This window comes from Etheostoma spectabile, unplaced genomic scaffold (assembly GCF_008692095.1).
Source record: "Etheostoma spectabile isolate EspeVRDwgs_2016 unplaced genomic scaffold, UIUC_Espe_1.0 scaffold00018458, whole genome shotgun sequence".
Taxonomy (NCBI): Eukaryota; Metazoa; Chordata; class Actinopteri; order Perciformes; family Percidae; genus Etheostoma; species Etheostoma spectabile.
Window position 1 is genome coordinate 14,259 of NW_022604266.1, and position 22,689 is coordinate 36,947.

General features: G+C 42.7%; 1 protein-coding gene, 1 long non-coding RNA gene and 2 other non-coding genes across 4 annotated transcripts; 3 read left to right on the forward strand and 1 right to left on the reverse strand.

The window, feature by feature from the left end:
* The first annotated feature begins 1,510 nt into the window (after positions 1-1,510).
* On the forward strand, positions 1,511-1,592 carry trnal-aag (transfer RNA leucine (anticodon AAG)). Its single transcript has one exon. It is a non-coding gene; the product is annotated as a tRNA-Leu (tRNA).
* Positions 1,593-2,858: 1,266 nt separating this feature from the next.
* Positions 2,859-2,930, reverse strand: trnap-cgg (transfer RNA proline (anticodon CGG)). The gene has a single exon. It is a non-coding gene; the product is annotated as a tRNA-Pro (tRNA).
* Positions 2,931-9,689: 6,759 nt separating this feature from the next.
* Positions 9,690-10,139, forward strand: LOC116680452 (uncharacterized). Its single transcript, XR_004329763.1, has 3 exons — positions 9,690-9,842; positions 9,943-9,998; positions 10,082-10,139. It is a non-coding gene; the product is annotated as an uncharacterized LOC116680452 (long non-coding RNA).
* A 501-nt stretch (positions 10,140-10,640) lies between these two features.
* On the forward strand, positions 10,641-22,240 carry LOC116680450 (uncharacterized; the record flags this gene model as incomplete). Its single annotated transcript, XM_032509486.1, has 10 exons — positions 10,641-10,748; positions 10,820-10,891; positions 10,994-11,164; positions 11,263-11,359; positions 11,437-11,654; positions 11,744-11,894; positions 12,113-12,318; positions 12,416-12,530; positions 20,659-20,735; positions 22,133-22,240. Coding segments are annotated over 10 exons (1,323 nt in total), but the record flags the coding sequence as incomplete, so codon positions are not given.
* Positions 22,241-22,689: the final 449 nt, after the last annotated feature.

Genomic DNA, 22,689 nt, shown 5'->3' on the forward strand with positions numbered 1-22,689 from the left:
TTTGATTCTTCTCCTCAGACGTCCAGCAGCTGTCGGTGGTTAAAGCAGAGGTTCCCCCTGAGCAGCAGGGTTGGAGCTCCAGTCTGGGCTCTGGTCCCCATGGTGACAAGTCGAGCTGGGGTACAGTGAGGTGGATAGAGGTGGAGGATCTGAGGGAGCGGGAGGGGACGGCGATGTGAAGGAGTTCAGTTAGGTATGGAGGAGCAAGGTTATGGACGGCTTTGAAAGTATGCAGAAAGATTTTAAATTATATTCTGAATTGAACTGGAAGCCAATGGAGCTGCTGGAGGACAGGGGTTATATGATGAAAAGGGGTTCTGGTGACGACACGAGCTGCTGAGTTCTGAAGAAGTTGAAGTTTATGGAAAGAGGCCAAATAGTTACAGTAGTCAAGGCGGGAGGTGACGAGGCTGTGGATAAGGATGGAGGCAGTGTGAGTGGTAAGGGAGGGACGGAGGCGGTTAATGTTGCGTAGGTGGAAGTAGGCAGACCGGCAGATATTATTTATGTGTGACTGAAAGGATAAGGAGGAGTCGAGGATGACGGCCAGACTCTTGTCCTGAGGGGAAGGGGAGACCAAGGAGTTGTCAAGTGGTAGAGTGAAACTGTTGATGAAAAAATGCCAGTACTTTATCAAAAAATGTTATCACTCTTTGTCATTTTTCTCTGGCATTGTTGATTTGACTAGTGAGTAGGTTTAGGTCTGTGTGAATATGGGCCCCACATTTTGAGGGAAGGTTTAGGAAGGTTCCAACAGCTATCTTTTATGTGAGCTGATTGCTCACACGTTGACTATTCACATTGGTGTTTTAAAAAAGGCAGTGATTTTAGCTTTGATTTACTCATCAGCTCTTTTTTAAGTGATTTTAGACGTGGAACGAGCCATCTTTTATTTCCCGTGGAGGTCCAAGTGAGAACGAGTGCAAAGAAGAGTGATGAAGAAGCCAAAAGAGAAAAGAGGGAAAGGAGTGTTATTGTTTTTAGGAAGCAGATTTACAGCTATACACTTTGCAAATCAGTGGCTCACCCTGGCCGCCATCAAAGATGCCATTTGGACCTCAAGAAATTTGCTGGTAAGAAAGAACATGCAGATCCCCCCCCTGTTTTGATCAATTGAGGTATTTCAGTGAAGTCTTTGGTCTTGGACAGTTACCTTCCAATCTAAAACTGTATATCCTATTGTCTCTGGAACAACAGTTGGCAGTTGGAGGAGTAATGGCTCTTTACAGTGAATATGCAAAAGAAGATGTTCACAAGTTCAGCCCAGGTAAATGCTCAGCCCATATTCACACAGACCTAAACCTACTTACTTAATGCTGGTTACAATATTCTAAAATCACTGCCAGAGAAAAATGACAAAGAGTGATGTCATTTTTTAATAGTAATATTGGCAGTTTGTAATAAAGTGTTGGCTTTTTCCTTGCAAAGGTTTTTTTCCCAATAACATTTACAAGCATACCGTTAGTTACGGTGCCTGTGATTGTCACAATGTGGAGATCTGATACTTGCAGGTAGTGTGGCCAAGTGGTCTAAGGTGCTGGATTAAGGCTCCAGTCTCTCTGGAGGCGTGGGTTCAAATCCCACCACTGCCTTTTGCAAATATTACATAGCTGGAAGCCAACCAATTTGATGTCTTACAGCTGTGTCGTTTAGGCTGAACTTGAAGTAACTAGAATCATCCATCAATCACCTTGCTGAGATTGTTCCTTGTTAACCTGAGGTTCAACGATTGGTGAATCCTTCCTTTCCAGCACTTTGGAGTAGAAAATCAGCAAATAATTGCGATAGTTAATCGTGATCTCTAATTGTCATTATCATTTTGGCCATAACCGTGCAGCTCAAAGAGATTTTATCAAACCAGGTTAGGCAAGTAACCTTTCTGCTGACTTCTTGTAAAAAAAGCAACTAACACAACTCAAAGAAAGCTACTGCGATGGCTGGGAATCAAACCCAGGTCAACTGCTTGGAAGGCAGCTTTGCTCACCACTATACCACCATCACTGGACAGCAGTTTTTCACTTCAAATCTTGTAATACATCTGGGTATTGAGACTGGAAATGCACTCTATCACTGAAAGTCCCTCCAGGGGGTCCTGTGTTATCACAATCATCCGAATGGGAAGTTCGTATGACAATGCTGGCTCCCTTCGATAGCTCAGTTGGTAGAGCGGAGGACTGTAGAGGCATAAAGCTGAAATCCTTAGGTCGCTGGTTCAACTCTGGCTCGAAGGATAAGTTTTCTTCAAGAGTTTCCCTTCAGGGATCAATCAAGAATTTCTGATTCTGATGTAGATATGGAAACCTACTTATTGACCCAAAAGCATGATACTTCTTGCCGAGACATAACATGAAACAAAAAAAGAGGTGGGGTAGATATGAGCGCAGAAATCCTTTTACGACAGGCTTTACGTGAGATTCATGAAACGTTCGTATCACACCAATCAGAGCGTAAGAATGATCGTACATTGATAAATGCAGCGGCTGGAAAGCGACTTGATTTTGCCACTAAGAAGTGATAGTAGTATTATGATGAATTTGCCTCGCGCGTGACAATCTTTTCCATCATATTCAATAACTAAACCAGATTATTCAATCCATTCCTCTACTTAAATGCAAAGTAGTCTCATCAAGGACCTAAAGCACCCGAAGTAAGAATCATAAACCTAGACCAATGAACAAGGAGAGTCATGTCCTGCTCATTGTTCCTCATATCTTTTCCCAGTTTTTTTCTATTGCGTGCAGTTGAAGCAGGATATGAAAATTGCTGTACTACAATTGTGCTGGCTCCTAATCTGGGTTAATTTAACAATAAACTGTATTTTAAAGTACAGATTTGGGTTGGAACAGTACCTTGCTTCAGGGCTCGTCCGGGAGTTGAACCCGGGACCTCTCGCACCCGAAGCGAGAATCATACCCCTAGACCAACGAGCCACGTAAACATAGCTTATTAGCAATTTCCCATCAAGTAAATGTGACCAGTCAGTGACTCGAAAGCCAATTGTTAAGAAGTTTGTTTGGCATGTGGTGTTTCTATGGCTCCACTGCCAGATTGAGCTTTCTGATTATATTGGACTAAAGACTACTTTTGAAGTAAAACATTTTACCAACATTGGAACTTGAATTTTTTGGTCAAAAGTGACAGCAGATAAGCCTAGTTTCCACCATCTATTGGACGACAGACTACATTTGTCAAAATTAGAAATTGAATATTGGTAAAAAAGAAATGCAGTTTGAAAGAGGAAATGCAGCTTGGATTTGTCACTGATTTGAAAGACTATGGTCAGGTAGATTGGCATGGGGTCTTTTCATGGCTCCACTGCCCGATTCAGCTTTCCGATATCATTTGACAACAGGAAGAATTTGATACAAAATATTTTACCAAAACAAAGACTTGATTTTGTCAGTAAAAAGTGAAAGTATAATATAACAGCTCTCCACATGACACACACAGGGACCGTGACTAACATTACATTTGTTAATATTACCAGACATAAGGCCACGTGGGTTATCTTTGGGCTGCTCTATGGTCTTCTGCAGAAGGATAAATCCCAGAGTTGGCTCACTCCAGGTTATTTAAGCAACAAACGTCCCTGGGTGGACTTGAACCACCATCCTTTCAGTTAACAGCCGACTGCGCTGACCTATTGCGCCACAGAGACTGCGCCTGTCTGATGTTTTATGAGCAGGAGCTCGATCTTTAAGCCTCAAGCATTTGCTTTATGACTTTTTGAGGTTGAGCTGCACATGTCTGCTTATCAGGCTATTTTCCTGTTACTCAGAAATTGGGGAAGCTGACTCATGTGGAAATGGAGAAGCTGGACGTGCATTGTATTGTTCTTACATGTCAATTGGATTCTGACTTTGAATTCAAATATTTGGCATCCAAGAAAATTTCAGAACTGATGATGTATCAGTCATTTTGCTGGTGGTTTCTTGGTCACAGCAACAAGCTTGATCATTGACATACAGCTGCACGCCACGTATCACAAAACTGTTGGGTGGGGCCTTATGTATTTGCTTGTTTTACATCAAGTGACCTGCATACCAATGACTGCAAAGATTAATATGTACATGGTTTGCAGAACTGTACCTTCTAATAGACATAAGCCATTCTGCTATGGCTGTGTGTGGTAATAAAAGAAGTACTTAACATTGTAAAGGCTACCATACACAATGCATAGGAATCATATATGCTAGTAAATAATAACAATAAACCCAATAAACCCCACATCTGGGCGTTGAGACTGAAAATGAATGATAAGAGATATATTGGTGGAGACGGGTGGCTTCCAGTACCTATGAGATAATACAGTATTGTTCATGAAGGCACATTTGCAATTTGGTGAAATAGTATATAATGATTGTTTGATATGATCCCTTATTTGTAACATAACAGACACCTAATATTTTCTCAAACTGGGCTGGACAAGTAACTTAATAATACAAGTTATTCATGGAATTTTACGAACACATAATGTATTAGGGATGAGCGAGTACAGCATTATCTGTATCGGTATCTGTTAACCATATGACTTATCTGTGTCTGTATCTATTGCTACGGTAGGCAAACTGGTGTGAGTCCAATGTTGATGGTAGCGAGTCTTTTAGGTGTGCCAAGACCAGCTGCTCAAAGCACTTCATTACGATGGGTGTGAGTGCTACAGGGCGGTAGTCGTTAAGGCACTTCGGGCTGGAGTGTTGGTACAGCAGCTTGGGCAAGAGACAGGTTGAAGATGTCTGTAAAAACCCAGCAAGCTGCTCTGTACATGACCTGAGTACGCGTCCAGGGATGTTATCTGGTCCAGCAGCCTTGTGCGTGCTGATTCTGCTGAGTGCCTTACAGACGTCTGTGGAGGAGAGTGTGATGGGGGGTGGTTGGCTGAGGATTTGAGCTTGGTGGCAGTTTCTCTGTTGTCACTTTCAAAGTGAGCATAAAAGTAATTTAGCTCATTCAGGAAATTGACATCAGTGGCTGCGGGGGTTTGTAATTGTCTCAATGTTGCTGTCAAAATTTAAGTTAGAGTCCATGACTACACCAAGATTTCTGGCTTTCTCTGTTGTTCTTAACATCGTAGTTTTACTTTTAATTGTTCCTCTTTTGCTCCAAAAAACCAGCACCTCGGGTTTCCTTCATTTAATTTCAGAAAGTTCTAGCACATCCAGCTTTTTAATTTGTCTAATGCACTAAGTCACTTTTACAGTAAATGTTTGAAATTTTGTTAGACATGTTAATTTTTGACACATCGCTATTATAAACCAGATTCAGTCACAGATGCTTTGTCTTGGATTCTGAGTGACAGTGAATATGTAGTAAACCTAAATATATTTACATGTATTTCCCGTGGCTACTGGAACAGCGCCACCGATCGATTGATGTGCCAAAAATAGTGCTAGGATGTTCCTCGTTGGTATAATGGACAGTATCACATGGAAGACTGGGGTTTGATTTCCTGAAGGGGAGATTTTTCTACCAGCTTAGGCCTCCAGGAAGTCGCGTTGGACTACTCATGAGGGGAAAGCGGGCCTTGGCTCAGGCTGTGTTCAGCATGGGAGGAGAACTCCTGACCCTAAATGGGAATATTGTCAAGCGATGGAAAGAGCACAACTCCTGGACATGAACAACATGTCACAAGGCGCAGCAGGAGGTGATTCTTTTTATGCTCTTTGCAGATGATGTGGTTCTGTTGGCTTCATCATCCTAATCATCATCTTCATTCTCCTCCGCCGTCTGCAGGGGCAGCAGCATCGGCGCCAGCGAGACAAACAGACTGAACAAACTGATCAGGAAGGCTGGCTCCGTGATTGGCTGCAAACAGGACACATTTGAAGCTGTGGTGGAGACGAGGTAACTGAACAAACTGTTATCTATCATGGATAACCCCGACAACCCTCTCCACCCCACACTGGTCCAACAGAGGAGCAGCTTCTCAAAGAGGCTCCGACAGTTTAAATGCCGCACGGACCGCTTCAGGAAATCATTCATACCACAGGCAATAACACTTTTTAACATGTCATCACTGGGGGCTAGATGAGACTTTTTAGACACCACACTACTGCACTAATGCAACCTGCACAATTGGTTTATTTACATTTAGCATACATTTTAGCATATTATTTAAGCATTTGCACATTTTGGGTTTCCCATCCTGTATTTATGCAAATATTTGTTCTTGTATTTTATTCCTATTATTATTACATCATGTATATTGTATGTATGTGTATTTTTCCTAGTATCTCATTTATATTGTGTGTTTTGCGACTGATTTGCGTGTGTTGCTGTAACACGGTAATTTCCCATTTTTCTTAGGATAACTAAATATCTCTCTATCTATCTATTAGAAAGACAACGTTGTCCTCTGCTGGCCAATAAATTATGTGCAGGGTAATGCTACCAATAATTAGGGCCCGAGCGCCGACAGGCGGCGAAGGCCCTATTGGAACTGAAGGAATTATTATTAGGGCCCGAGCGCCGACAGGCGGCGAAGGCCCTATTGGAACTGAAGGAATTATTATTAGGGCCCGAGCGCCGACAGGCGGCGAAGGCCCTATTGGAACTGAAGGAATTATTATTAGGGCCCGAGCGCCGACAGGCGGCGAAGGCCCTATTGGAACTGAAGGAATTATTAGGGCCCGAGCGCCGACAGGCGGCGAAGGCCCTATTGGAACTGAAGGAATTATTAGGGCCCGAGCGCCGACAGGCGGCGAAGGCCCTATTGGAACTGAAGGAATTATTATTATTAGGGCCCGAGCGCCGACAGGCGGCGAAGGCCCTATTGGAACTGAAGGAATTATTATTAGGGCCCGAGCGCCGACAGGCGGCGAAGGCCCTATTGGAACTGAAGGAATTATTATTCTTTCTTTCTTTCTTTTTCCGTCAAATGAATTGCCTTTTTGGAGGACTTATCATATTCAAAAACTCACCAAATTTGGCGGTCGCATCAGGTCTGGTGAAAATTTACGTATTTTAATGGTTACGGGAATAGGCGCACAAAAATGGCTCGCTAGCGCCACCTACAATATTACGAAAATTCAGCCCCTGCACTACGTTTATCGTAGACTCACGAAACTTGGTACACATATGTATCATGGCAGGGCGAACATAAAACTCCATGGTAGCCCCCCCCTAAACCCAACAGGAAGTCCGCCATTTTGTTTTGAATGTGCGAAATTAGTGCGATTTTGCCCATTTCCACATGTCGTACTTTAACGAACTCCTCCTAGAGCTTTCGTCCGATCAGCTTCAAACTTGGTGTGTGTCATCTTAACATGTTAACGATGAAAAGTTATTAAAAGAAAAACTTTTCGTCATAGGGCGTGGCCGTGGCGGGGCGGCCATTTTGTGCGATTCGCCACCGAAAGAGGAAGTGGGTGTAACTTGAGCGTACGTTGTCCGATTGGTTTGAAACTTTCCAGGACTCATCAGAGTCCGCCCCTGACGACATCTACACGCCGCTATTGGCTCAAGTCATAGCGCCCCCTAGTGGCAACAGGAAGTAGGCCTAAAAGACAAGGTGCTATACTTTAACGATCCTCCTAGAGATTTCATCCGATCATCTTCAAACTTGGTGTGTATCATCCTAAAATGTTACCGATGAAAAGTTATTAAAAGAAAAACTTTTCGTCATACGGTGTGGGCGTGGCATGGCGGCCATTTGGGTGTTTAGCGATGAAGATGAAATTGGCTGTAACTACAGTGTACGTTGTCGTATCTGCATGAAATTTCCACAAACACCAAGAGTCCAGGCCTGAGGACACCTACAGGCCAATATGGACTTTTGGAGATAGCGCCACCATCTGGCAACAGGAAATATGCCTTATAACAGGAAGTGAGTGTAACTTGAGTGGACATTGTCCGATTGCCTCAAAACTTTCCAGGTTTCATCAGAGTCCGGCCCTGACGACATCTACATGCCGAACTTCGCTCAAAGTCATAGCGCCCCCTAGTGGCAACAGAAAGTAGTTCTAAAGGACAAGGTGCTATACTTTAACGAACTCCTCCTAGAGATTTCATCAGATCGACTTCAAATTCAGTCCTGAGTCATCTTAAGATGTGAAGATGAAAAGTTATTAAAAGAAAAACTTTTCGTCAAACGGTGTGGCGTGGCATGGCGGCCATTTTGAGTGTTTAGCGATCACTGTTAAAAATGGCTGTAACTACAGTGTACTTTGTCAAATCTGCTTGAAACTTTTCAGGATTCATCAGAGTCCGCCCCTGACGACATCTACACGCCGAAATTCGCTCAAAGTCATAGCGCCCCCTATTGGCAACAGGAAGTAGGCCTAAAAGACAAGGTGCTATACTTTAACGAACTCCTCCTAGAGATTTTATCCGATCAACTTCAAACTTGGTCTGTGTCATCATAAGATGTTGAAGATGAAAAGTTATTAAAAGAAAAACGTTTCGTCATACGGTGTGGGCGTGGCATGGCGGCCATCTTCAGTTTTTAGCAATGAAGAATTAAGTGGCTGTAACTACAGTGTACGTTGTCGTATCTGCTTGAAATTTCCAACAAACACCAAGAGTCCAGGCCTGAAGACACCTACAGGCCAATATGGAGTTTTGGAGATAGCGCCACCACCTGGCAACAGGAAATAAGCCTTATATGAAAAACATCATCCGATTTACATGAAACTTAGAACGTGTGGTCTACATGTGATAGTGAGGCGGCCCCTATGTTATGACCACGCCCAGTCACTCCGGCCACGCCCCCTTTCATAACATTTGAACCGTTTAACGTAGATACTTATGTGAGGTGTCATTGAACTCAGCAGTGACTTCCCTTTTTATTGGTGATGTTTGACCCGCCCCCATATGATGCGGCCACGCCCCCTTTCCCAGATAATGACTTGTATGACGTATAGGCTTGTGTGAGGTATCAATGAACTCAGCAGAGACTTCCTTTTTTATTGGTGATGTTTGACCCGCCCCCCTATGATGCGGCCACGCCCCCTTTCACAGATAATGACCTGTATGACGTATAGGCTTGTGTGAGGTATCAATGAACTCAGCAGAAAGTTCCTTTTTTATGGGTGATGTTTGACCCGCCCCCTTATGATGCGGCCACGCCCCCTTTCACAGATAATGACCTGTATGACGTATAGGCTTGTATGAGGTGTCAATGAACTCAGCAGAAAGTTCCTTTTTTATGGGTGATGTTTGACCCGCCCACTATGATGCGGCCACGCCCCCTTTCACGGATAGACCTCTGTGACGTATAGGCTTGTGTGAGGTATCAACGAACTCAGCAGGGAGTTCACTTTTCATTGGCGACGATATCCAGGGTACGAGTGACGCGCAAATGCGCGGTCGCAAGGAGAGGCGTCCGCCAGTAACCCCGACTCGCGCAGGTTAGCGAGGGCCCTCCATCGCTGCTTGCAGCTTTAATTAAATTAAATTTGTTATTTTCTTTAAATTTAGAAAATATTTTCTAATGTGCTTATTAGTACATTTGCCTCTCATAACATCAATAAAGAGTCAAATTAAAACCAGGAACTTCAGTACATTCAGTACATTCAGTACACTCTGGCCAAACTGCTGTCTGCTACACACCAGTTTTTAAAAAGTCAGGCTGTTCACTGACCAATCACTGACATCCACATGTGTAGCTCATTAGCATTCAAGGTTTCTTTTAATCAATTGATTAGAGTGGTCTTTGACTCTCAGGGTAGACTTATAAAAGCTGGTGTGTAGCAGACAGCACCACATCGTGCCAGTTAGGCCAGGATATACAAGCAAGTGGTTCATTTTAGCTTGTGTTGGTTAGCAGGTGTAGTTTGCTAGCAGCTAGGCTAGCTTTAGACACTGCCAACATCAGTGGCTATGGCTTTTGGGTGTTACCTCAGGTAATTTGCAGGGTCATGTCGCTTTACAAGCTGTTGGTTGCCGTTAGTGCATCCTATGGTTTCAATTAATGTTTTTAATGCATTAAATTTGTATTAACAGTGTGACCTTGCTCCTGTCTGTGTGGACAACTGCAAAATGTGATCATATTCCCAATGGTAAGAACTAAAACTTCTGCTTAAACACATGCCTGTTAGTTCTTGGTGCATATACTTCAATTTGAACCCTTTTGTTCATGCAGGAGTTCATATGGAGTGTCGTGATCGTTACTTCATGATAGCTGTTGATCTCTCCTACTCTGGGAATGACCTGTCTTAGAGGCGGTTGGTAAGTCCTGCACAGCATTACAAGCTAGGGGTCAGAAACCATGTGTTCTCACTTTTGAGCTACAATGGCTATTTAACCTTATTTGTAAGTTATTCTTAAAACTGGCCTGGCAGGTTTTTACTTTGAGTAAATCTGACCAATTATCCCAAGTATTTTACTGAATAGAGTGAAAACTTTGTTGAGCAGACAAAACTAGGGATTTGTCTTTCAGATGAGACGGGTGTGTACCCCATCACTAAGGAGTATGGAGCAAAGTGCGGCTACAGTGTCAGTGTTGTCCCTGCATCAGAACATCTGGAGCTCAGAGCCTCTTACTTCAGCTGTCACACTGACAACAAGGTCGGTACAAATGGCATACAACACAGTTTTGGGTTATTTCTGCACACTGTGGAGCCTTTTTCAGGAACACCTGTTTTTCATCTTTTGACGGGATATTTCAGGAGGATGAAGTATTCACATTCCGCTTCAACCTGATTGTGACATCCAAGGGAAAAGATGTCACCTATGCTTTGAACAAAACCTGTTCTCCCCCTCTTCCCTGGTCTCCCAGAGAGGTCACCTGTGAGGTCAACTACATGGAAGTAAGCTTGGTTGCATGTTATGTAACCTGTGCAATTTCCAAATATCTTAACTACCCTTAGTTTCTTTGTAGGTGTCTGTGAGGAGTGATTTGGCATGTCCAACAGGGACAAAGAAGGATGACTGGGATGCTAGTTTCAAAAGGGTATGTTTGACATGTCTTCTGGGAAATTTGTCATTTGCAGTTGGATAACATGCATCAAATTTGTTTATACAATTAAATGGTTTGACAATGTGCTTTATTCAGGCCTATTCCTCAGCCACTTCAGAGTGGCAGGTGATGTTTCAGAGGGCGCAGCCATGGGCGTTACCCATTAGCCTTAACACGGCTAAGACTCATGGATATACATTTGACTTAACAGATGGAAGGCTTGTATTTCGTACTCCGTATGGACAACCTGAATCATACAGCACTGAGGTAAACTACTGATGCAGAGTTTAGTGCATTTTTTTTTTTTTTGTAGTACAGTAAAGCGTTTAGTGCCAAGCAGTTTATGTTGTGTTACGCCCCCCCAGGTGAATGATGTTCCAGTAGAGGTAGTCCATGCAACACTATTGTCCCGACTAAACTGGGTTTCAGTCATGGTTGACCTGGTGGCTGCTTGCTCAATGCGTCAGTATTGCCATCTTTTATGCTGTTTTTTTTTTCCTTGACATACAGCAAACTAATACTGGTGTAATATCTCTCAGATAAAGGATCATATGACAACAGTAGCTACATTATGTGGGAGACTTCTGAGGTGCTACATCCATGGGTGTCGGCTCTAAACCAGATGCAGGACAACATTGGAGTCAATGGTGAACTTATGGCGCAGCCGATTGCAGAGAAGAGAGGCTACATTGTAAAGCAGCAGAACTCCACAATCAAGATCAGCATCCCCTATAAGGCTGAAGGAGTATACAGGAAGGTCAGGAGGCAGGGCTATTGTTCATTAAACATGTTTTGAGCCAGTTGCATATTTAAATACATTTCCTGATACCTTGTTTTCTTTCACAGAGCATCGTGTCTGGGAACTTCTACGAGTTCTCCATCTTTCATCTCTACTTGGAGCAAATCTCAGTGGATGAGGCTCATGGTGACACCAGACTTCGCATTCACAGGATGCTGGCCACTCCCCTGCTGCCATGCACAATTTTAACTGAAAACGGTAAGTTTAAACAGGCACTTGTAGTGATCTGATGAAGCTTCATGAACCACCTTAACACCTGAGCCCACTAGATGTGCACTTAAGAGAAATGCCCAAGGCATTGCAATTCAGTATATTCTCAAACAATTGAGCAGAGTGCCATCTAGTAGGCTCAGACAATAGACACTGGTTCAAAAAGCTTCATTAAGCCATCACAAGGCACTTGCTTTTTGTTTCAGGAACAGTTTCTGAGGAGCGCACATTCACGGTCTACCTCGGGGACGTCCCGGAAGACATTGAGTTGGTTGCAGTTAATTTGAATGGCCGGGATTTTACAGTGCCCTTTACAAATGCAAGCAGCCACAACATCGCAAAAGTTGTTTCCAACCACACTCATGGCTATGTTTTGAAGGTGCCTTTTGATGACCCTGTTGTCATGCAGCAGGTAAAAGGGCTTTGCATTACATGTGTGGCATTTCCACATGTCATGTTTTACACAAACTTCATCCTGCTTGAATCAACATATTTTCTATGTCCTTTAGTTAATCAAAGATGCAACAATTCAGCACAGGCTGGACATCAACTACACCCTGACTGTTCTGCCTGAAAATGAGCCTTTTTACCAACTAGCATCAGTGACGGCGGTAACCAATGCCTGTAAGTCCATTATTTTTAGACATGGGCTGTGTCACAAATCGCGCACTTCCCTTAGTGCACTTGCAGAAGTACACTTCGTGCACTACGTACTGTCTTGCATAGTGCGTAAATTTGGACAGAGGAGTGTTGTCTCAAATCGCGCACTTCCATGTGCACTTACCGGAAATGACGATCCCATTTCATCCCTCCTTCTGTACAATTGGGAGTTTCACCAGGGAGAGCATTCCAGTCTGCTATTGTGTTTGGCGAAAAATAATTTCTGCTTTGTTTTTGATATTTTAACAATAAATGTGATATATTTGCTCCGTGTCACGCCAGGATGACGATTGCGACACCGCCGTCATGTCACCCCCCCATTAGCTGAAAACAGTACACACAACTGTATCGTAATATTCGTTCTTACTGCACTCTTAATTCATTAATTTTACCTATTCTTTGCAGTCCACTCTTTTAGGTATATACTTATGTTTCTGCTCTAAAAAATAAGTAAATATTCATTCATTACGTTACTGTTCATTTTAATGCTCAGCGGTTTCATGAGGACATTGTTGCCCATAGATAAGACTGTTGTTATGAAGCATTACCCCTTACAACTTACCTAATAGACAAAACATCATTACATCTTTTATATAAGTTGTATTTTTGTTCTAAATGGTCTTCATACAGTGACAATACAATAGTGAAAGCAGAGGTAACAGACCTGACATTTAAATAGACCCATTCCTTTATATTCATTATATGTTTGCTACAGTCATGCAACGTGTAATACAAAAGATAACAAAGTTAAACTTTTAATATAATTTTATTTAAAAATGTGCTTGTAGTTCTGCAGGCTCCCCCCCCCCCCCCTAGGCCGTAGCTAGTCTGATGGGGACAGGGACCTGAGGGGGGAGCAGATTCTCCAGGGGATCCTTCTACGGTCTGTTGGCCATCGTCGCCCCTAAATGATGAACCTCTATTCCTCGTTGGTCCCTGAAGAGACGGGTTATACAGGATCTACATCAGGTGGAGGCAGTATAAACAGGATCTACATCAGGTGGAGGCAGTAAGAGCAGATACGTTTTACCATTAGCGTTACGCCACTCATAACGTTACCTGCAGACAATCAGCTGATTGCTGTATTGCTGAGCTAACGCTCACATCGGATTATGTACAACTTGTTAAGATCATACATCTAACTAAAATCGTCTACAATGGGACGGAAGTTTAACACAAACAACAGTATACTACAACACATGTAACGTTAGCTTAGAACTTATTTGCCAATATGGTTAAACTGCCGCTGTTAGCTAGCTAAGGTTGGCTTGCTAGCACGTCAAATTACGGTACTAATAAACGTTATAATTCGTGGTACAAAAATTATTATCTACTGTAAAATTAACCAAGTATACATTTACAAGTGGCTTATATGTTTAGCAAAAAGACTCACGTTCAACTTTGTATTGCTCCGTCGGTCTCGCTATCGCGTCTTCGGCCGCCACTATCAAAAGTTTTTCAACGGTTGTTAGCTCCGCCCCTTCCGCTACGTAGCCAAGATGGCGACCGTTGAGTGTGGAAAGTGTCCATCGATCTACACTTAACTCTGTGACCGGTTTGAGTGCACCATCCGGGTATTTTAAGTGCACTGCATTTGACCGCACTTCGACAATGTGAACGCACTATGTACTCAAATAGTTAGTATTTAGTACAGAAGTGCGCGATTTGAGACACAGCCCCAGACACAGGCTAATTACTGCTAACCAACGTGCTAGTTAACATTAACATAGACACAGGCTAATTACTGCTAACTAACATGCTAGTTAACATTAACATAGACACAGGCTAATTACTGCTAACTAACGTGCTAGTTAACATTAACATAGGCACAGGCTAATTACTGCTAACTAACATGCTAGTTAACATTAACATAGACACAGGCTAATTACTGCTAACTAACATGCTAGTTAACATTAACATAGACACAGGCTAATTACTGCTAACTAACATGCTAGTTAACATTAACATAGGCACAGGCTAATTACTGCTAACTAACAGGCTAGTTAACATAGGGTTGTGTGTGTGATTCTGGGTGCTGGTGCTTCCATTCCCTGGTAATGAGTTATTTTGTGGTTTTTAACGTATCCTGACAGGATTGTTAATGTTAAAATGTTGTTTAACTCTTAAAGGGGAGTTCCTCCTAAAAGTTCTACAGAGTATTAGTAAAGGAATGTATTATAAGTTGAACTATTATCCCCAGGTGTATGATGGTTCATATTTTGACTCTGAAGTCGTTTGAATATTTATTTACAGCCAAAGAGGATTTATGATTTCCATGATGACATTAGTATAATGGAGGAGTTTTGGAGGTAGAAAGAAGAGATATATATTATTATTGAAATGGTACAGTAAGGGTGATATTTATTTTGGTAAGGACGAGACTATTTCTGGGAATTTGAGTGTGGAAGATTTTGCCCACTGAAAAATGGGGAGTAAAGAAAATGGTGTTACGGTTTTTAAATTGAAGTGAAACATGTTTTCACGAGGGGAATGTTGTTGTTGAGGACTGTTTTATGCTTTTGTGTTTGGGAGAATTTGTAATGAACAGAGATTTGGAGACGAGGACGGCGGTTCGTTCTCTCACTCACTGACTCCGTGATTCTGCTTTCCAGGGTTTCTCCTATGAGAGTTAAGTAGTGAACCCCAATCAAGGAAAATCATTTGTTACCCCGGTTACTCAATTTGAAACCACCCCCTTGGGGCAGACGTCAAGCTGGAGACCGGAGCAGGAAAGGAGGAGGAAGACGAAGAGGAGGAGAGGAGCCTGCAGCAGTGAAGGAGGAAGAGGAAGAGGAGGAGCAGCCTGCAGCAGTGAAGGAGGAAGAGGGGGAGCTTGCATCAGTGAAGGAGGAAGAGGAGGAGCTTGCAGGAGTGAAGGAGGAAGAAGAGGAGGAGCAGCCTGCAGAAGTGAAGGAGGAAGAGGAGGAGCATGTGGTGGAGAAGGTTTTGGACTGCAGAGTGGTGAAGGGAAGAGTAGAGTTTCTGCTGAAATGGAAGGGGTTCTCAGAGTAAGTATGAGTCTAGAATAATAATGCTTGGTGTTCTTGGTCCTGAGATATATAATATATATTTACATATTGCAAATAAGTGTCAGCATGGTACAGAGGTGGGTAGAGTAGCCAAAAATTGTACTCAAGTAAAAGTACTGTTACTTCAGAATAATATGACTCAAGTAAAAGTAAAAGTAGTCGTCCAAATAATTACTTGATTAAGAGTAAAAAAGTACTTGATGAAAAAACTACTCAAGTAGTGAGTAACTGTTGAGTAATGTCTGATTATTTTCTTAACACAAGCATCAATTAGACAGACAAAGATATAAAAATAATCATCTTTAGGCAAATTATAGTTCATCCAATCAATAAAATTAATTTAAATTAATTTATTAATTACAAAATAGCTTACTTAAGAGACTTATCACATCAAATTTGGATGGATACTGCATGTGTAAAACATACTTTATGTAACCTAAAAGACAAACATCCACTTTTCCACAGCAAAAACTAAAACCACCGCTACGTCTCCTCAGGTTAGGGGTTGAGTTGTTGAACGCTCACATGACGTTTGATTGTGACGTCTTTGCTTTACTACGACTGTAAAGCTAACCTGTCCCGCTGCTGAAACGAGTATGGTCACGTGACTGCACAACGACGTGTGATTGGTTAAGCACAGTCACGTGGTAGAGCCTTCAGCGGAAGACTCTCTCTGTCAAATAAAACATTAAAATGAGACGTACGCTGGGGTAAAAACAATGAGCGTAGTAACGAGCTCATTGTAGCCTAATGTAGCGGAGTAAGAGTACCGGTTATTTTTCACTAATCTACTCAAGTAAAGTAAAAAGTATAGTGATTTAAAACTACTCCTAGAAGTACAATTTTTTTCAAAAACTTACTCAAGTAAATGTAACGGAGTAAATGTAACTCGTTACTACCCACCTCTGGCATGGTATCATGCCCTCAAAGTTAAAGTTTTGGTATTTTGACACTACGTTGCAGACCCACAAATAACTTACAAGTGGCAATAGAAAAAGGAATAATAGGAATGATAATTAGAGTGAGAATGGATTGTCTAAAAACAAAGTGTGAGGAGATGTTCTTCTGTCTGCACTCACCTTTCCAGTGAGGAGAACACATGGGAGCCACAAGACAACCTGGACCTGGACCTTATCACCGAGTACATGCAGAAACACAAGGGAAGGAGGGAGAAGAAGAAAAGGAGGGCAAGAGGAAAGGTGTCAGAAGGAGGAGGTGAGTGAAAAGAAAAAGGGTACTCCAGACTGAAGAGTCCCAGAATCTAATCTCAATATTAACAAAATGTACACAGAGGGTTTCACAATGTCTTTAAGGATTTATATATATACCGTTATTCCTCAAAGAAAAAACCGGTAGTCAATTAAACTGCGGCCCTCTGATAGTGGGCCGGGGGGGCACCACGGATAAATAAAGGGCAGGAAAAATCAGTGCGGATAATCTCCTCTGTGCCTTTCTCATAATGTGCAGTTCACTTTATCGTAATGTACATTTCTACCAATTTAACTTAACAGATTCAACAATATATTCACACTTTCTTTTTCTGGATTATGGTTCTCATGTAAGTATTTTTGACACCAATTTAGATTTTTGATCTTATTAAGCTAATTAGCTTGATTTCAGTGCAGGGGGGTCGAGGACAAACTGTCTGCGGCTCCTAGACCCAAAAAGAACAGTTTCCTCTCATCAGTCCCTAGAATGTTGCTCACTTTCTCCGTTGGCCAGTCAATGTGTCCTTTGGTTGTTTCCCACGTCGGTCTGGTGTTGGATGCCATTTCAAGGCATTTGAAATCATTTTGCAGAGCAGTTATAATCTTCTGCACTTCTGTTTTCCCCTCTCATATCAACTTTTTAATCAAAGTCCTCTGTCCTCAGAGCAATGTCTGGAACGAGCCATTTTGCTGAGTATTTCAGTGTGAAATGCACTATAACCTCATGCACAGCATGTTCTTCCTTCCTCCTTCCTTAATATAATACAGTATATAGATTAAATATGGGCCATAACTGACACCTGTTCTTCACAGCTCACTAATTAACACAGACTGCTATTATTTTTAACATGCTCCTTTCGTTACAGGTTCAATTCTACAGAATGAGCAGCATGTGTGTCATGACTGTTGGTTTTTCTAGGCTCTACACACTTACTAGTAATTATTTGCCATTAGAAATATCACTTTTACCAAAATAGGTTTCATGAGTTTAGTGATGCTTTATTTGATGACACAACTGTACATCAAAACTTTTTTTAACATCCATGACCAAACATATGCGCCTGTGTTTTCCAGAAGCGTCAGTGATGCTCATCAGTTTTATTCCAGAGCACAGCAGAAAGTTCTGCTGAGCTCCAGAAATGCTTGATGAAATGGGCTGTGTGGACAATACCACACTTACACCTACCAAATTACTTATTCACATACTGCTGCTAAACAGTTTGATTTAGCAAAAACAACACCTAAAACAAAAGCTCAACTGTGCCCTTCATTGCTAATGCTATCGGGACAATGGTTCCATTTACTTTACTGGAGAAGAGCTGTTCCCAGCAACATGAAGACAACACGGTAACCCTCTACAGATTAGATTAGATTAGATTAGATTCACTTTATTGTCATAACACATGTACAGGTACAAGGCAACGAAATGCAGGTTGGGTCAACCAGAAGTGCAATAGCAGTACGTGCAGGATATACCATGGTTTCATAAGTGCAGGACTGTATATGTACTGAATAAATATAGAAATGAATACTATATAAACAGAATTTTACAGATAGATTTTTCCTATGACTATAATATATAGATAACAAGTATTGTGAGCAAGATTTCAGCTGAATATACGGTGGATATTACTATAAGTAGAAATTGTACAGATATGTACAATGACATAATATACTAATGGTTTACAGAGTTTACAGGTGAATATGTACTATGAATATATATACAGACGGCTATTATTATGGACAGAATTTTACAGATAGATATATATAATAAGTTAGCTAAAATGAGCTGTATAACAATGTTTAAAGGTAGTAACAATAAAGTTTGGGCATAAAACTACCAAATTAAAGTGCAGTGGAAAGTAATTTCATATTACAGTTAAAGTACGGTAGTGCAGATGTATATGTAAACAATTGGTACTGTAAATAAACAGTCAGCATGGGCCAAATTGAAATACCAGTCAAGGTAAGTAGTGCAAAAAAGATGCATATATAAACAGTTGTTACTATAGTAACAGTCAGCGTGCAGGTGAACATTATAGTATTGCAGATAACAAAATGGAGGCAGGGGTGAGGAGGGAGAGGAGAGTCTATCAGTATATGAGGGGAGTGTGATCAGTGAGATTAGAGTTCAATAAAGAGACAGCTCTGGGGAAGAAACTGTTCTTTAGTCTGCTGGTCCTGGTCCGTAGGACCCTGACCGCCCTGCCGGAGGGCAGGAGAGAAAACAGTCTGTGGGCTGGGTGAGAGGAGTCTTCCCTGATGCTGCGAGCTCGATGCAGACGCGTTTCTTCTGGATGTGCTCGATGGCGGGTAGTGAGTCCTAGTGATGGCGGGTAGTGGAGTCCGTGTGACAGCGCTGGCGGCGGTTTTTCACCCCCACCCGCGTCCCTGGCCTTGCGCTCTGCAACAGAACGGCTCCCATAACCACACTGTTGCACAGTTGGTCAGGATGCTTTCTATAGCACAGCGATAGAAGTTCACCAGCGATAGTTTGAGGAAAGGCGATCTTCCTCAGCTGTCCTCAGGAAGAAAGCGCGCTGGTGAGCCTTCTTGACCACCAGCAGGAGGTGTTGGTTGACCAGGACATGTTCGCCGAGATGTGGATCCCATGGCCCCAGTGCCATGGAAACTCTCATCCTCTGTGCTCCTATTGCTACGGTAGGCAAACTGGTGTGAGTCCAATGTTGATGGTAGCGAGTCTTTTAGGTGTGCCAGGACCAGCCGCTCAAAGCACTTCATTACAATGGGTGTGAGTGCTACAGGGCGGTAGTCGTTAAGGCACTTCGGGCTGGAGTGTTTTGGCACTGGCACAATGGAAGTGCATTTAAAGCATGTTGGTACAGCTGCTTGGGCCAGAGACAGGTTGAAAATGTCTGTAAAAACCCCAGGGAGCTACTCCGCACATGCCCTGAGTACGCGTCCAGGGATGTTATCCGGTCCAGCCTTGTTGTGCGTGCTGATCCTCAGTGCCTTGCAGAACATCTGTGGAGGAGAGTGTGATTGGCGGGTGGTTGGCTGAGGGTTTGAGCTTGGTGGCAGTTTCTCTGTTGTCTCTTTCAAAGCGAGCATAAAAGTCATTAAGCTCGTTCAGGAAGTTGACATCAGTGGCTGTGGGGGTGGAGTGAGTGGGTTTGTAGTCACTGATGGCCTGAAAACCCTGCCACATGCGTCAAGGGTCAGCGTTGGAAAAGTGTCCCTCTATCTTCAGCTTGTAGCAGTGCTTGGCCTCTTTGATGCCCCTTTTCAGATTTGCCCTGGATGTGCTATAGGCCTGTGCGTCTCCTGATCTGAAAGCAGTATTGCGTCTTCAATAGGAGTCGCACTTTCCAGTTCATCCATGGCTTCTGATTTGGGTATGTGGTGATCTCCTTCTGGGTTGTAACTTTGTCTATGGTGGTGTTAATATAATCCAGTACAGAGGAGGTGTAGCAGTCAATGTCCGTGTGAGAGCCACTGGTGGCTTGAGTAGCAAACGTACTCCAGTCTGTGTGTAGAAACCTTTCCTGAAGTGATGAATCTGCTCCGGCAGGCCAGACCTTGATGGTCTTCACTGATGGCTTCACGCGATTGATGAAGGTGCATATTTGGGGGTGAGGAACCAGATACCAGTGAAAGCTAAAAATCTGTGGGAATATGTTATATTTACAACTTTCCCAGCACTAAAATCCCGGATGATCCCCCATTTGTAGGGGCTCCAGGGCCACATCAAAGAGCAGGGTTATGAAATTAACTGTTTTGCCAGTTGTGTGTTTTGTGTGTGTTGGTGTGTTAAGAGTTTAGGAAACTTGTTAAAAGTATTGAAAAAAATTTGTCATAGCAATTGTAAAAAAACTGTAACTCCCTTTCATACAGCCCTGGAGCCCCTTGCGATAGGGATCAGGAGCCATCCTGGCATCAGCGGCATTAAGATAGGCGAGGTGGAAAGCCGGGTGGGTCTTTATGCAGATGATTACATTATTATATTTCTCAGACCCAGAGGTGTCTGTCCCCCCTCTGCTCGACTTCATTAATTCATTTGGCAAACTCTCCGGCTACACAATCAACTGGGGAAAGAGTGAATTCATGCCCCTATTTGACAGTTTAGACCCACAATTCCTTGACACACTGCCATTTACACTGGTGAAAGACCATTTCACCTATCTAGGGCTCAAAATACCCCGGGACCCCAAGCAATTATTTAAACTTAATTTTGCTGAATGATCACGAAGCTAAAAGGTGACATAGAGAAGTGGAGAACTCTGCCACTGTCCATGGTGGGGCGAATCAATGCAATCAAGATGTGGCTCTCCCTAGGTTTTTGTACTTATTTCAGAATCTGCCAATCTTTCTCACTTCGGCATTTTTTAAGAATCTGGACTCAATTGTCTTTCCTTTCATCTGGGGGTACAAGGCGCATCGCATATCTAAAGCGCACCTGCATAAATCTACAGAGGAGGGGGGTTCGGTCTCCCAGTATTCAGGATTACTATTGGGCAGCCATGCAAGGGCCTTGATGTACTGGCGGCAGGGTCAGCCCGGTGGGTCTTTTAACAGCTCCCCCTGTGGTTAAACATCGAAGCTGCAGCGGTGCACAGCGGCACCTCCCCCTTGTGCCTTGCTTTTTTCCAAAACAGAGCCTCCTCTTAAATTTATTGGTAAAAACTTCATTTTGAGAAACTCCCTTAGGATCCTGAATCAGATAAGAAGTGTCTGCAAGCTGCCGAACACTTCTGTACACACCCCCATATGTCATAACCATTCATTCCTACCATCCAAGCGGATAGGGTGTTTGCAGACTGGAGAGAGAGGGACTTGTTGCCCTCGGAGACCTATATGTGGGCGGACATTTTGCCTCGTTTGGTCAGCTGGTGGCCACGCAATTAATCTACCAAATTCTCATCATTTTCGATATTTCAAATCAGGCACTTTGCTAAAGGTGTACTACCAAACTTTGAAACCATGCCACCAAGTTGCCCATTCTACGATCTCATGCTTCTTCCTCCTGACTCCAGGCACCTAATATCTCGCTTTGTGTCCCCGTTCGCCATCTCCGCATCCGCATCCACTCCCATCTCAGAGAAGCTTGGTCTAACGAACTGGGGCTTGAGGTGTCCAACGATACCTGGACTGAAGCTTTGACTAGAATTCATACATGCTCTATCAACGCAAGATATAACTGATTCAATATAAGTTGTTCATCGATTACACTATTCTAAGCTTAAACTGCATAAAATCTACCCGTCACTTTCTTCTCTATGTGTGGTCGATGCGAAGGTGCGGAGGTTCGCTATCACATCTTTTCTGGTTATGTCCTCAATTACATAAGTTTTGGTGTGATGTATTTCAGTGGTTCAGTCTGGCCTTTAACTTGGACATTGCCCCTGACCCAGAGCTGGTGCTCTTTGGGTGTTCAGAAAGGCTCTCAGGTATCCGCCTGAGATGCAACAAGCACTAATGCTTGGCATGGTTGCTGCAAAGAAATGATTCTTATGGACTGGAAGTCCCCCACTCCTCCTGCTTTCAAAAATGGCTTAATGAAATGACTGGGATCATCCAGATGGAAAGGATACGGATGCAAAACTCTAAACACAAAACCGCTTTCTGAGCATCTGGGGACCATTCATTGACTATCTTAAAAACATGTGATTCTTTTCTGTAGAGATGTGCTCTTGACTGTATTGCAACTTGTATTGCTATGACATCTGAACGTGTAGATAACAGCAATATAACATTACCCAAGACATGCTTTTAATCTTGATTTTCCTGGCAGCTCCGTTGTTTGTGTTTTTGTTTTTTTTTTGTGGCTTTTTCTGTTCTGTTTTGTTATATAAAACTTAAAAAGACATTGAAAATAAATATTAAAAAAAAAAGATGTTTCTGTGACAAGGGCATTGTCCCAAGCTG